The 15,316-nt window shown below is 33.7% G+C and overlaps 2 protein-coding genes across 4 annotated transcripts; both read right to left on the reverse strand.

Annotated features, from left to right (window-relative positions):
• Window positions 1-1,064: 1,064 nt before the first annotated feature.
• Window positions 1,065-11,593, reverse strand: LOC138336433 (carbohydrate sulfotransferase 6-like). 3 transcript variants are annotated; one of them, XM_069285937.1, is made up of 4 exons: window positions 11,338-11,593; window positions 5,715-5,888; window positions 2,425-2,665; window positions 1,065-1,942 (listed from the first exon to the last, which is right to left on the reverse strand). In XM_069285937.1, exons 2-4 carry the CDS (start codon window positions 5,884-5,886, stop codon window positions 1,126-1,128), a joined length of 1,230 nt encoding a protein of 409 aa, XP_069142038.1. In that variant the 5' UTR covers window positions 5,887-5,888; window positions 11,338-11,593; the 3' UTR covers window positions 1,065-1,125. The 3 variants fall into 3 exon arrangements, with proteins under 3 accessions (XP_069142038.1, XP_069142037.1, XP_069142039.1); XM_069285936.1 differs by lacking the exon at window positions 11,338-11,593 and having other exon boundaries at window positions 5,715-6,230; XM_069285938.1 differs by lacking the exon at window positions 11,338-11,593 and having other exon boundaries at window positions 5,727-6,227.
• A 55-nt stretch (window positions 11,594-11,648) lies between these two features.
• On the reverse strand, window positions 11,649-14,726 carry LOC138336435 (carbohydrate sulfotransferase 3-like). The gene is made up of 3 exons (XM_069285939.1): window positions 14,137-14,726; window positions 13,409-13,637; window positions 11,649-12,934 (listed from the first exon to the last, which is right to left on the reverse strand). The coding sequence occupies exons 1-3, from the start codon at window positions 14,297-14,299 to the stop codon at window positions 12,118-12,120; spliced, it is 1,209 nt and encodes a 402-aa protein (XP_069142040.1). The 5' UTR covers window positions 14,300-14,726; the 3' UTR covers window positions 11,649-12,117.
• Window positions 14,727-15,316: the final 590 nt, after the last annotated feature.

A 15,316-nucleotide genomic window follows, 5' to 3' on the forward strand; every position in this document is an offset into this window, starting at 1 on the left:
TGGGGGAAGGGGAACAGAACTTGTATAAATTTTGGCTCTGACCCCCCAGGGACAGGAGGGGCGGGGCCCAATAAGGGAAATTTAGGTAAATCCTATAAATCGCTACTTGTCCTAGAGTTCTGCATGGATTGTAACCAAATTTGGCCAGAAACATCCTTGGGGGAAGGGGAACAGAACTTGTATAAATTTTGGCTCTGACCCCCGGGGACAGTAGGGGCAGGGCCCAATAGGGGAAATAGAGGTAAATCCTATAAATCGCTACTTGTCCTAGAGTTCTGCATAGATTGTAACCAAATTTGGCCAGAAACAACCTTGGGGGAAGGGGAATAGAACTTGTATAAATTTTGGCTCTGACCCCCCGGGGACAGGAGGGGCGGGGCCCAATAGGGGAAATTTAGGTAAATCCTATAAATTGCTACTTGTTCTAGAGTTCTGCATGGATTGTAACCAAATTTGGCCAGGACCATCCTAGGGGGAAGGGGAACAGAACTTGTTTAAATTTTTGCTCTGACCCCCTGGGGACAGGAGGGGCGGGGCCCAATAGGGGAAATAGAGGTAAATCCTATAAATCGCTACTTGTCCTAGAGTTCTGCATGGATTGTAACCAAATTTGGCCAGAAACTTTCTTAGGGGAATAGGAACAGAACTTATATAAATTTTGGCTCTGACCCCCCGGGGGCAGGAGGGGCGGGCCCAATAGGGGAAATAGAGGTAAATCCTATAAATCGCTACTTGTCCTAGAGTTCAGCATGGATTGAAACCAAATTTGGCCAGAAACATTCTTGGGGAAAGGGGAATAGAACTTGTATAAATTTTGGATCTGACCCCCTGGGGGCAAGAGGGGCGGGGCCCAATAGGGAAATTTAGGTAAATCCTATAAATCGCTACTAGTCTTAGAGTTCTGCTTGGATTTTAACCAAATTTGGCCCAGAAACATCCTTGGGGTTAACAGAATTCCTATAATTTTTGGCTCTAACCCTCTTGAGCAGAAAGAGTGGGGCCCAATAGGGGAATTAGAGGTAAATATTCAAATTCCTTCAGAAAAGAAACAATGAACCTTACTAGTTATTTTTCTATATTTTAAATTTTGAAAAATCTCTCAATATGATTAAATATTATGCGCTGTTACAAGAATGAACTTGTAATGTTCGTTTCTACAAACAAAGGATAAGATAGATTTCGAAGAATGGATTCATCGGGTAAGACCCTGTATCCAAAATGTTTATAAACTGCTGAACACACAGTATCCACCTTTTTGGTATGTTTAAAAAGAACCCGTTGTCGCCATTTATTCGCTGTTAAATAAGAATCGGTTCGCTTTGCGCACCAATAACACGCAGAATTCTCTCCTTTCGTCATAGTCAAACTTTTCACTACAAGTTTAAGTTCGGTTGTAAAACTTAAATCCATAAAAGCAAATAGTCTTCTCGCGAATTCAACTGGATCGAATGCTAATCTTTCGTAGATTAATACTTTCAATCTCTCAGGATAAGTGTCTCTTAACTCTAAAACAACCTCGATTTCTTTATTTAGCAATACACAGAGATCTTTCGCCAGGAATGTCACAATTTCCCAGTCAGCTGGTCTCAAAGACATTTGAGATGACAGCTTACCTCTTGGGTCACGTACTAGGTAGATTACTCTAAGGTTCGGCATTAACTGTAACAGTATTTCCACAGACTCTATGTCGAGTCTAACTGTCTTTATCAGGCGGACTTTGGCTCGTTTGCATTGTCCTTTCAATAAAGGGAAGCACCCTGGTATCGATTTGGTAGGATTTCGTATCACCCGTAAACATGTGGCATATTCCTCTAAGTTGGTGGAATATGCGCCGATGAACATACTGCTGAGGTCTTTCATATTGACTCTTTCAAAGTCACAGGTAAACCATCGGTAAAGTATTTCAGCCTTCACCCAAATCGTGTCATTAGATTGGTAGGATCTGAAAAAGTAATAACAATTTCAAGGAATTCCAACATTTAGTATCTTAAAAAATATGCAAAACATTCCAGACAATTTCAACGTTTAGGATAAATATAGATTAATATACAAACCATATCAGAGAATTTCAACATTTAGAATCTAAAAAAATGAAATAATCTTACCCACAATAGAGATTCAACAGTATATCATAATCCTTTAAAAATTAAAAAAAAAATTGCGATTGTTTGTATTTGCAATAAAATTTGTTGAAATCAATTACCAAGCACGGTCCCTTACCAGATTTTTTTTTCTTGCATTGACACATGATATTAAATGCAAAACAATTTCAAAATCCATTTTCCATAGTATTTATGCAACGATAATGTACTAAGATGCTAATAATATTATTTTCCCCAAACGATGTGCTTAAGATGAATATAAAAGAAGCAGAAATACTGCATGGAATCTTTGGGTCACTGTCCTAAACTGTCTTGTTATTACCTTTCCGTTTTATTGAGGTATGTCACTCGTTCGCCCTTTTCCAATGATTCAGCAAGATATCGGAGTGGTTCAAATGCGTAGAAGCTGTCGTGAACTTGCTGTATAATGTGGCCTGTCAGAGTTGATCCACTTCTGGGATGGGTGAATATCAGTACTTGTGGACAAGTAGGAATGTCCAGAGCTTTCCTTCTAATTGATTGAAGTCTTCTTATCCGACGTTCGTGAGCAGTGATAGTCCTAACTGAAATAAGATCATATTTATATATCTGCGCAGACAAATTATACTGTACTCGAAAAATATCTCTTCAAATTTGCTATGATTTAATTCACTTTTGCCTGTTACAATAAAAAATCATTGGCAAAGAGTAAACATCAATTACCGTCATTCCACTTTGGTTTCGATCAGATAAAGTCCCAAATCTAGCCCACATAAAGAAGTGATTTTTGTGTGTAACCTAAACAGCCAATAGAGCCCAGTATATAGCCAAATGCAGCTTAACCTTAGTAATAAAAAAACCAAGTACCAAATAGAACGCTACCTTACCCAAGTAATTAAGAGACCCCAGTACATAATGAAAAATAATAGAACATAAACTTAATAATTTTACATTGCATTTACTGTATGACAAATTGTTGTTTATTCAAAGAATTACACAAGATACCTCACCAAATGCAGTAATTAAGAAAACTCAATAAATTGCAACACAATATTGCCAACTCACCCGATTTCCCCGATTTCTCTGGGTTGACTCGTTGGTTTAGACATTTTAGATACATGATCCGATTGAACATAACCCAAGTAATTAAGAAAGCCTAGCACTAAATAAAATGCAACATAACCTAATTAATTAACACCTTCCCGTTCGCATCGGTACATTTGTACCGATTTGACTTTGATAACGTCATCGACCAAGTTCGAAGGCGGCAGATTAACCTTTATATGCCTCGTAGAAACGAAATATTTATATCAACGGAATCAGTGGTTTCTCTTTTTCGTGTCATATAAATTTCACAAGTTTGTTTGCTAGAATGAATTAGTCCCCTGTAGGTTTCCGTCGACAAAATGTCCGTTAAAAAGTACCGAAAATGCCGTTAAATTTGCCAACGTTATTCGTGAATAAACCGCTCGGAAAGTGGATATAAGATATCGAAGTGTTGTTATGACATATGTCACTGAAAAGCTTAGATTGTTAGCAAGAAAAAGGTGTTATTCATATGTCTTTATTTTATTACTTTATAGAAAATTTTCTCAAATGAAAAACACATGCGATGTTTTTAGTTAAAAATTAGCGGTTTTATGTATTCGGAGATGGAATATATATATCAGTTTAGATTATAACTTCATGAAAATACGGTGTGTTAATGCCACAGATAAAATCCTTTACATATCAGCTTTAGATTTGAAAATTGGTTTTCTTTAATCGAAATTATCGCGATTTTACTTTAACCTACTCAAAAACATTACGTTTTACTCAAAAACAAACGTAACGTTTCATTTACGTTTATCGTAACGTCATGATCATAATCCTGGAGAAGCACATTGGATGATTGTTTATCTAAATTAAATCGAAATATATATAATGCTGCTGAATATTACAGATATAATATTTAACGAAACTACTCAAAATACTCTATGTAATTTACTAGTGTGAGATCTGAAAATAGCATCGCCTTCATATTATGGGATGCTAAATGCGAGATTACGTGATTCTGACCTCGGAAGGTCAACGCTGCGGCCCAGGAAACTCCATAGGTTGTTATTACCACTGAAAAAAATCCTTAAGCTAAAGCATCTGTGAAAGTACTTCAAATTTTGTACATGTATAGAAAATCAATCTAGAGTATTGTCCCTTGAGCGTCCATAGAAACGATGCATAATAAACTTTCATCAAGTTTTGAAGCATTAGACCTAATGTTAGGTTTAGACGTCGTTGAAACCAGTTCAATCATCAAACTTTTTATGAAACGGATGGATTTCAACTTGTTTACTTCAAAATGTGTGAAATAGCGGGACTAGTAGCAGGTACAGCACACGTAGGTAATACGTGTGCAATGTACGTATGTCGTGATAGGCATGGTTCTATTGTACGTACGTGTACATGCACATGTAGATCTCGTGCACAAATTAACAGGTGCTCTGGATCCGTTTTGAAATAGACTTAGGATAGGATGAATATAGAGCTATTCGTAATAGATTGACATACGAACTATTTGTAATACATGTTATGGTCCGTAAATTCAAACAGCCTTTTTTGTGAGTGACGACCGGTGAATTTTAATTATGGGTATATACATGTACATTGTACATATGCATATACCTTATAATGCTCTCTTAATCTGTTTGCATTAAAATGTTGACTCTAGTATCAGAATCAGAGCCTATAATCCGATGATAACATATAAACTGTTTTTAAGATAAATTAGATATTATTTATACTGTAATATTATTGGAAACTTGACAGTTATTGGGAAAAAAATCGTTATAAAGATTTTATATACAAGTAATCTTGTGGTTAATATGTAAAATATAGATTATATACTAGTAGTATTATGGTTTATAACTCCATAAACATATAAGTCATACTGATTACAAGTCAGATCCGTCATTTCCACTATTTTACACAACCAAATGAAAACTGAAGGGATGTCGGAGGCAGAGTTAATAATATCATGGATGACTCTGCTATATAGTTTTTTAAAAAAGAAAACAGATTACAAATCAATTTTGTAATAACAGCCTGTAATGAAATATATAAAGAATTCGGAGGAAGAGATAAATAATATCATGGATGATTCTGCTATATAGTTAAAAAAAACAGAAAACAGATTACAAATCAATTTTGTAATAACAGCCTGTAATGAAATATATAAAGAATTTGGTTTATATTTATAAATATCATTTACAATAATCCTTCTCACAATTGATCGACAGCATCCATATGAAAACGGTTAACAGTAAATAAAATGATTTGATGTTTAATGTGTACATCCGAACAGGAAGGTGTTAATAAAACCCAGTACCTAATCAAATGCAGTACTATTTAAATCATTAAGAAAAATCAAATCAAATGCAACATAACCTTAGCAACCAATAGAACTCGATATACACAATATATCTAAAGCATATGTTTACGCAAAATTATTTTTGGAATATAAGTTCCTCACATTACTATATATCTTATAAACCTTACCTATAACATACATATAATGGCACGAGTTTATAACCAATATGGGTTAATATCACGTGTATAGTATAACTACACCAGAGGTCTGCCATACTAATTACTGACCATTATATTTACCATGTGTTTGCCTCGGTTTAACCCCAGACGTCTCCTTATAAATATATCTCGGTTTGTATTGTAAAACAGTCGCGAACATTGAGGCCAGTAGTATCAATGTTAAAAGGGTCATGATCAGGAAACAGTTGATGAACGTCCCCAGTCTGGTGTCTCCAGCCATACCTAGGATAACACATATTTAGTCTTCATCTAACTCCAGGTAATCAAAGTCGTCGTAGGTAATAGATGGCAGCAATATTAATGTCACATCAAGCTTCGGATAGTTTCAACTTGTTAGTATACAGACTATAATGACACAATGATAGAGTTGAATACACATTACCGATAGTAGCTTGATATGGGAATAGCGTAAATGTATTGTTAGAGTAAAGGTATTGTTTCTGTCCACTGAAACATTTGATCATGGCAATATTCAGGTTGCAATATTTGAACGACTAAGTACTTTGCTTGAAACTAATCTCATAGATCTACCATACAAATGTAGTTAGGATTTGTTTTAGATTTAACTTCAGTAAAAAAAATATTACAGTTTTTTAGTTATTAAGTGATATTTATTAACATTAACTAGATAAAAAAATCTCAACAGCGATTGTCTTGATTTAAAGTAAATATGCTATACTTTATGATACCAAAAAGTCTTACTCAACTAGTCAACTTTTTCACACACAGCCTCGGAATTTACAAGCTGACGAATTTTGCTTAGTCTATTCGCTAAAGTGAAACCTTGAGGGCTTACAATAAATGTGTTACAGGAACGTAACAGATTGTTTATTTTGTTTAAGATGTACAACAAATAGATGTGCTTGATTTCTTGTCGTAATGCATGAAGGGATAATGCATTAACAAAATCAATATATGTTTTTGTACGAGAGGAAAATGTGTTTGTGCGACGTAGTTGGTGGTGGGACACATATGTTACTACTAAACTTCCGAGGACATTCGATTGGGTGATGGGGAGTAGGTTCAAGTTATGACAGTACAATCAACAAAGCATTTTATCTGAAGTTTATTTAAATATTGCAATGGGTGGTAGTTAATTTTGACTTAAAGGCCACCTTTACACCACCTTTACGAAACAAAAATAAAAGTTTCTTAATTTTTTTTTATTGTTTAAAAAAGATTTTTATTAATCATAAGAGGGAAATGATACAATAAGTTGCCCTCACACAGGGGGGGATCCATTCGCAACTTTCATACTTATTTAAATTCAAAAGGCACGTTATAAAATTGCAGGGTTCAAGCAGAAAAAAAATAAGTAAAAGCAAGAAAACTGGAAAATTCATAATACTGCATTTGTAATCTCAGGCCTATTTTTGATTGAGGTATTTTAAGCTGTAAAGTTTCAGATGGTCTGAGATAGAGTTCATGGTAAACAAATGTTAATTTTTGGACTATAATGGAACTAACTATCATTCAAAAAGGTTTGTATAAATATGAAATGTCCTGATTTAATTTGCCTTTTCTTGACTACTTGAACCCTGTTTTAAGAAGCACATGAATACTGGTATATTTGTTTGTACAGTACAGTTGTGTAGAATATTAATATGAATAAACACATGGACACACAATTTTACCTCTCAACTACAGTTAGATTCCAGACAATGTATATATTGGCTGACGAGGGTGCCTCACCTATCTATTGCTTTCCTTTTCCATTAGTGAGAGGTAATTATATATAATTTATAAAGTAAAAGTATCATTTCTTACTCCTTTAATTACATTTCTTTGGGTGAATAATAGAGTATAGAGAGGAAAGAGAGAGAGAGAGAGAGAGAAAAAGAAGAAGAAAAAGTGTGGGGTATGGAAGGGGAGCTTGAGGGGTAGACCTGGGATGAGTAGGAAGGTAGAAAGAGGATGGTACTATCAATGGTAATTTATACAAATTTAACTTGATGATATATGAATAAAAACATCTGCTTATTCTTAAAAGATGGATCAGCAACACTGTGGTAGCATTGGAGAGTGGTTTTAGGAGAGTCCAAGAGACGAATATCTACTATAATTTAGAAAATTTTCCCCATGTTTCCCATTCTTTTTCAAATTTTTCCTTTTCCAAATCACCTTTACTGTTTGCAATATATTTTTGCAAATTGTAAAATTGTTTCAAAGAACAAATCAGCCCATTTATGGTAAGTGACTTCTGAAAACACCGCATTTTATAGATATATTCTTTTATAATGAGAAGAATTTCATTTTCAGCTTTACAGTTGTCGAGGTTTTCAGATATCAGACCAAAAATAAAGGATTGCTTATTGAAAGAAAATGGGATAGAAAGAGCATCTAATAAAATTTTAAGGCTTTTAAGTATTTTTTTTTACTTCACCACATTCCCACAGTACATGTTGGAAAGTTTCATTCTCCGAATTACAAAGAGTACATAAAGGCGATATAACTAAATGTGATTTGAAGAGAAAGGAGTTAGTAGTTAGGATATGATGATTAATTCTGTATTGAAGCCACTGCAGCTTGGTATTTTTTGTAACAGTGAACGGATCTTTGTATATCATAGCCCATGCTGTGTCATCCAAATCAAAAAGTTCATTCCACTTCTTTTTACAAGTTGGCTCAGTATTACTCTTGATGAAAATATCATAAAAGTCTTTAGCACCATTTCGATTTCTCAAGAATATTTCAATGTTTATTGGTATGTATGGATATGGTACTTTACTTTTAGTGATTTCATTGGATGATACGAACTTTTTAACTGCTGTGATACTGAAGGAAATTAGATTTTACTTTATATATACGAATGATTTCCTGGAAATTGTAAAAACGTCCAGTATTATGGTCTGATATTAAGTCGTTTATAATCAGAATTTTTTTAAAAAGACTGTTTTGAGGCCAATAAGTATATTTTCATTGAACCACAGTGGATATTTCAACACAGAATTATCAATATGACTATTTTTTTCAATTAAAGAATTCAAATGGAACCAGGCTTTAAAAACATCTACCCAGAAAGGATTACTGCAATTTTTAAGACATTTCTGCACATAATCATTGCCGCAATTAACAAGTCAATCAATATTCACATAGTTTTTCAAAATAAGTTTCCATTTAGATGCGGTCTGAAGAAGCCTTCGAATCCAAGACAACTTTAATGAGTCTATAAATGCTTTTAAATCGATCATTTTTAAGCCACCATTTAAATAGTCTTGGATGACAACTTCTCTTTTAACTTTATCTGTTTTACTGTTCCAAAGGAATTCAAAAAGAATAGAATTTACTGTTGAAAGAAATTGTTCATCCGGATTCGGAAGTGCAATAAAGAGATGATTGAACTGTGAAATAAGAAGAGATTTGATAATATGAATTCTGCCAATAGGAGTTAAACTCCTTCTTTTCCGGGCCTTTATCAATGACTTTAGTTTAATTAGTTTTTTATCAAAATTCAATTTGGGTATTTCATGTAAATTTACGTGGAAGTCTATGCCTAAAAGTGTGAATTTATGCTTACTAAATTTTTTGCTACCAATTCAGACTACCTGTGTTTTGGTAACATTAATTTTAAGACCAGAAATTTTAGCATATGAATTAAGTTCGTTGACTGATTCTTTTAGTGATCTTTCAGAACCATCTAAAGCTAAAGAGGTATCATCCGCGTATTGTGACAGTAAGATTGGTAAACTATTTACTTCAATACCTTTTACATTTTTATTGTTTCGCAGTTTAATAGCCAAAATTTCAGCGCAGAGGATAAAAATATATGGGGCGATAGGGTCGCCCTGACGGCAGCCTCGTTCTACATTGAAGAATGATGATAGGTTCCCACCCTGAATGATTGTAGCACTGGCATTTTTATGAAACACACTTATCCATTTTCGAATATCAAATCCAAATCCAAAGAATTTTAAAACACTTTCGATGAAATTCCAAGAAACTGAATCAAAGGCTTTTTGAAAATCTATCATTAATAACATACCCAGTATATCATTTTCTTCTGTATACTTCATTAAATCATAAATTAAACGTGTATTTTCCCCGATATAACGACCTGCAATAAAACCTGTTTGATCCCTATCAATAATTTTGTGTAAGACAGCTTTTATTCTTCGAGTAATAGTTCCTGAAGCAATTTTATATATAACAGTAAGAAGAGTGATTGGTCTCCATTTTTTTATGAAATGCCTAGGTTTATCACCCTTCGGTATACAAGTTATAGTCCCACGACGTTGAGAAACTGAGAGTTCACCTTTCTAAGCCAAAATTAATACATCTTACCACAAAAATTCCCAAAAATTTCCAAAAGCATTTAAAAAATCCACCTGTAAAGCCATCAATACCAGGACTTTTATTGTTTTTCATACTATTTAAAGTTTTGCCTGCTTCTTCTAATGTAATAGGACCTTCTAATTTATGAGCGTCTTGTATATCTATTTTACAAATATCATAATCTTTTAATAAATCATGCAAATTTACATTTTCAACTTCACTCTCATTGCTATAAAGTTTTTCATAAAAATTACGAACTTCATTTAAGACATCTTCTTGTTTTGAAATTACACTTCCATCGTCTAGTTCAAGTTTTGGAATTATTTTTGATGTGAAGTTACTGTTTTCTAAGTTTAAAAAATACCTAGTCGATTTCTCAACTTCTTCGACCCATTTGGCTCTTTATCTGGTTATGCTACCCTTTATTCTATGCTCTCTGATTTTTTCTAATTCTTTCTTTTTAGAGTCCAATAAAGCTAGATCAATATTTTGTTGTGACTCAAGTTCTTGAATGTTCTGCTGTTATTGAATTTCCAAATGCCTTTACCTGTTTTAAACTCAGTTAGTTTAAGTGAAATGGATGGGAATGAATGATCTGATCTATATTCTGCCTCTATACTTGATTGAACTGTATTAGAAATTAAATTTTCTGACACAAGGAAATAATCTAATCGTGCCTGTTTCCTGGGATTAGTTCTCCTCCAGGTGTATCTTTTTAAGGTTTCATGATGCTCTCTAAATATGTCTATTAATGAAAAATTGTCAATGATTTCTAAAACTTTATCCCTGGCTTTAGAATTATTTATATGTTTATAACTATTGTCATAGTCTTTACTAGGGTCCAAAACCAAATTAAAGTCACCACAGATTATAACATTTTTATTGTCAAATCATCAATTGTTTCAGATACAAGATTATAGAAAAATGGGTTATCTTCATTTGGGCCGTACAAGTTAATAAGTGTTATCTTAAAATTTTCTACACATATTTCAACCGCAATAAAATTTCCATTGGGCCCTTTTCTTTCTTTAAAAATTTTGAATTCAAAATTATTTTTAAATAAGATGGCAACACCCCTAGAATTAGATTTGTATGAGTTAAAAAGACACTGATAGCCCCATTCATTTCTAATCATATGCTCATTTTCCTCAGTAAAATGTGTGTCTTGTAAACATATGATGTTATATTGCATTGATCTTAAATACGAAAACAAATCAGCACGCTTGCTTTTTTCTCCAATGCCCCGACAGTTTGCTGATATTATTGAAATGTTATCTACAATGAGAAAGAAAAGTACTAGAATCAAATATAACCATCCCCAGAACAGAGAGAGAGGTACAACATAGGAGATAGACAGAAAAAAGAAGGTGACATATACAAGTATACATAAAATACATACGTGAAGTCAAAATCCAAAGACCACTATTAACTCACACTACATGTTTGATTATTGAAATGCCTAGAGTTATCTTACCGGAAGTTGAATAATACATGGAGTATGGTTCCGATATTCTCCAGATCCGGATTTTACAGCAAATAATGCTTACGAATAATAGTTTATTACTCTTTTTATAGAAATATAGACATGTAACAACATATTAACTTCAAATGTTATAGTCAAAATAATAAGAACAAAACAGCAAAAATAAATAAGTAAGAAAACAAAACAAAAATAAATAAGTAACTAACAAAACAAAACTACTGCCTGTTTAGAGGCAATGGATTAAACTTATACCAGGGTAATCAAAGAAAAATTATGGTATCTATGTACAATTGTAAAAGTATCTTAAAAATAATGTTATAAAAATATCGATGTCTTGAAATTGGGTTACAACACCAAACAAATACAGGTGTCCCTGTGTAATCTATGTTGACAGTGAGATTCGTTGCAATGATACTCAACTAACGCGCGGTAATTAGTACGACGACCGAATACATAATATGTTATATGTTATAAGACATTAACATTTGATTTGTCTTATTTAAATTGTTAAGAAAGAAGTGTTGTATTAATGGCAAATAACTTAGACGATTCTACGAATTAATCTCGGTTTACATTTCCATTTAAAAAATCAAAAGCCAGTTTGGAAAGGTAGCGAGTCGATAAAAGTTTAAAAAAAAGACCTCGTCAATAGCAGAAACATATATTTCTGTCAATAGGTACACCTTTTATTCAAGATTATAAAAATATCCTCTGGTTATATGCCTCCTTCGTCAACGAAACTGACATATTCCGAAGGTGACTTTCATCTGTAAATTCAGTATAGCCTAGTGCATTATATGCCTCAATGCATTCAAAATCTATAGTCTTAACGTAGCCGAAGTCTATTGTTTTTCGCCACCTGGTGGCCGTTTCATTGGAGTTCGTTCGTTTTGTACACCAATAGCAACCAGATTTATCAAAAGCGGCGCGAGTAATGCTCTTAACAAACAGTTCTTCGTTTATGCTAAAATTCATATCCAAAAACATGAACATGCGTTTTGACATTTGTATTGGGTCCAATGCAATTTTTTCATAAATAATAAATTTTAGCCTATTTGTGTTATATTTTTCTATTTCTATCAGATGGTTGAATTCTTCGTATAACTGTGAACACATGTCTTTTGCTTTCCTTTGAACAATGTTCCATTCCTTTGGATCTAAAGCAGCTTGGGAGGCAAGCCTTCCTCTCGGATCCCTCACTAAGTAAATCACTTTCAAATCGGGAATCATTTTCAAGAGAATAGGGACAGATTCCAAATTCAGCAAGCGGACAGTTTTAACTGATCGAACTTTTGCTTTTTCACAAGTCCTTTGAAGATGCATTATACAACGTGACATTGGGTAGACATTGTATCTTTTGAGACAACGGGCATAGTTGTGTAGATTGGTGGAGAATGACCCGATGAACTTGCTTTGTAAGTCTTTGAGGTTGATACGACAAAAGTCACATGTAAACCATCTGTATAGTAAGTCTGCCTCGACCCAGGCCGCGTCTTGGGTATAATTATACACACTGAAAGGGAAACATAGAATTAAACAAAAAAAAATCATAATTTCATGACAAACACGTATATATATTTATATAGGAATGTAGGAATAACCAGTTACTAGTGACAACCAGAAGTAAATGATAGCATAACTAATAGTCACATTTGGGATTAGCTTCGAATCTTCGGAGTAAATAGTTTGAGAAGACTCTGATGATCGTCATCCTAAGATGTAAGGCGATGGTATTGTCCGAAACTAGCAAATGATGCATTTGCAGAAAACAATATCAAACAATGTTTTATTGTGACAAGATATTGTCGGATGATATTGATAGAAATAGGTGGGGTTCAGTGTATTTCCGAGGGGCGTTTAACCGTACATCTAACAATAAACATCGAAAAATTGTAAGACGATGCTTAAATAAGCGGAATTGGATAGAGATACAACCTCTTTAAAATCATCTTTAACAATGAATTCTAGAAGAGTCTACAGATCATACCGTCGGGAGCCGTTGAGAAAAACTACAGGTTGTCCAAGTTCCATAGACTCAGCTACAAATCTGAGTGGCTCAAACGCATAGAAGCTGTCCTTTGACTTTTGAATGATGTCACCGGTAAAGGTCGAACCACTTCGTGGATGAGTAATAATAAGCACGTTCGATATCTTCCGGGTGGACCGAAAAACCTTTCGAGTGTGAACAAAGTCACTTGACACTGGAGGACAAACAACTGAAGTAGACAGAAACAAAAGTACACTTTACTAACGTTTTGTATTTAAGACAGTGATATAAATGTTTATTTTTTCTTCTTAACCCTTGTGCATTTTTAAAGATGAAGGCTTAATATAGTGTAACACCAATTCATAACGAAAAAAACCCTCCATGAAGTCGAATTCTAGTTTCTCATTCCAATACTTATTCGATTTCCAGATCCTAATTAACATAATAATAGGTTCAAAATGCATTATTAAGCATTTTGATGATAAATTCAACCTTTGAAGTAAACCCCATTTTACATGTACCCCCCTCTGCCTTTGGTATAAACAGCTGATAAGAAAGATTCAAAGTTTAAAATTCTTCGATGAAGGAAGTTATGGAGGGGTTATGGATGTTAAAAACATCTCCCATATTTAGGAAAAGACATATAATAGAATATGAAATAATATGTAAATTCATTTCAAAATTCATTTTCTTCTTTTGATGGATAATATTTTCTCTGTTCCACATACCTATATCTGGTCGTCGTATGGGTTGATTGGTAAAGTACATAGCCATCAGTATTCCACAGCATCCAGCGGATAATATCAAAGCAAAAATAGTAGGTAAATTCCCAGCCATGGTGATCAGGTTGGTAGGCAGAGACAATGACGAGATGTATGTCTCCAATGTCATCGACACACGGTATCATCAGTACATATTGGTAACACAATTGATAGACAGGTATTATTCAATCTAAGTCATAATTTATGTTAATATCCTAACCAAACATTGGCCGTGTTATCCATGTTTAAGTGGTGTTTACATGCTGGCCTTTTGTTTACAAAAGACATATCCTACAGGATACACTGCCACGATAACACTGTTAATATTCTCTGTGGATGAGTTGTGTACACACGTAGTATACATGGTAGTTTTGATCGTATGTATGCATATTTTAGGCCACACGATTAATCAATGTATTTCAAGAATGCATTTGTAAGTTACGTTTAGTTTTGCACATGTACACCTTCCACGGACTTTTTTTCAAATATGATAAAACAAATCAGACGATTGTACGAGTATCGACCATTATAGAGTACTATATATGACAGATACGTGTACTCGTATATAGCGTGCTTCATAGTTTGTTCACGTAAAATATCGTGATCGCGATACGAATCTCAGAGATATATCTAGCGTTAAAATCTTAACGAATTTATAATCAATGAATGAGTGCTTGTATTTTGTAATTTAAAAAACCAACAAACCGAAACACGGTATACAACAATGAGCAAAAATCAAAGGTTATCGTAAGATTCTTTGTCTGTATATCTTAATAATAGAGAAGCGTTATAACAGTCGGTATTCCTTAGTCTATATATATCAAGGAGTCCTCATTGGCACTGGCACGTGAAACTCGATACTAATAGGTTATTCTTGTAGACATCAACAAATATCAGAACAACAACAAACAAACCCCAATTGCTACACGAAGCAAATATCATGTCGCCAGTTATTTTCGCGGGGATGATAGTTTCGCGATATCGGAAAACATTTTATCCATGCAGATCCATTGAGAAATGGTCGAATCATTTACATGATGGAAGCCATAACGCAAAAATTTAAAACTACTTTAAATCAAGAAAAGTCGACCCGCATAAATAACCGACTGTACGGTAAATGATATTGCTAGAAAATTGACGGTTTTTT

This window comes from Argopecten irradians, chromosome 12 (genome assembly GCF_041381155.1).
Source record: "Argopecten irradians isolate NY chromosome 12, Ai_NY, whole genome shotgun sequence".
NCBI lineage: Eukaryota > Metazoa > Mollusca > Bivalvia > Pectinida > Pectinidae > Argopecten > Argopecten irradians.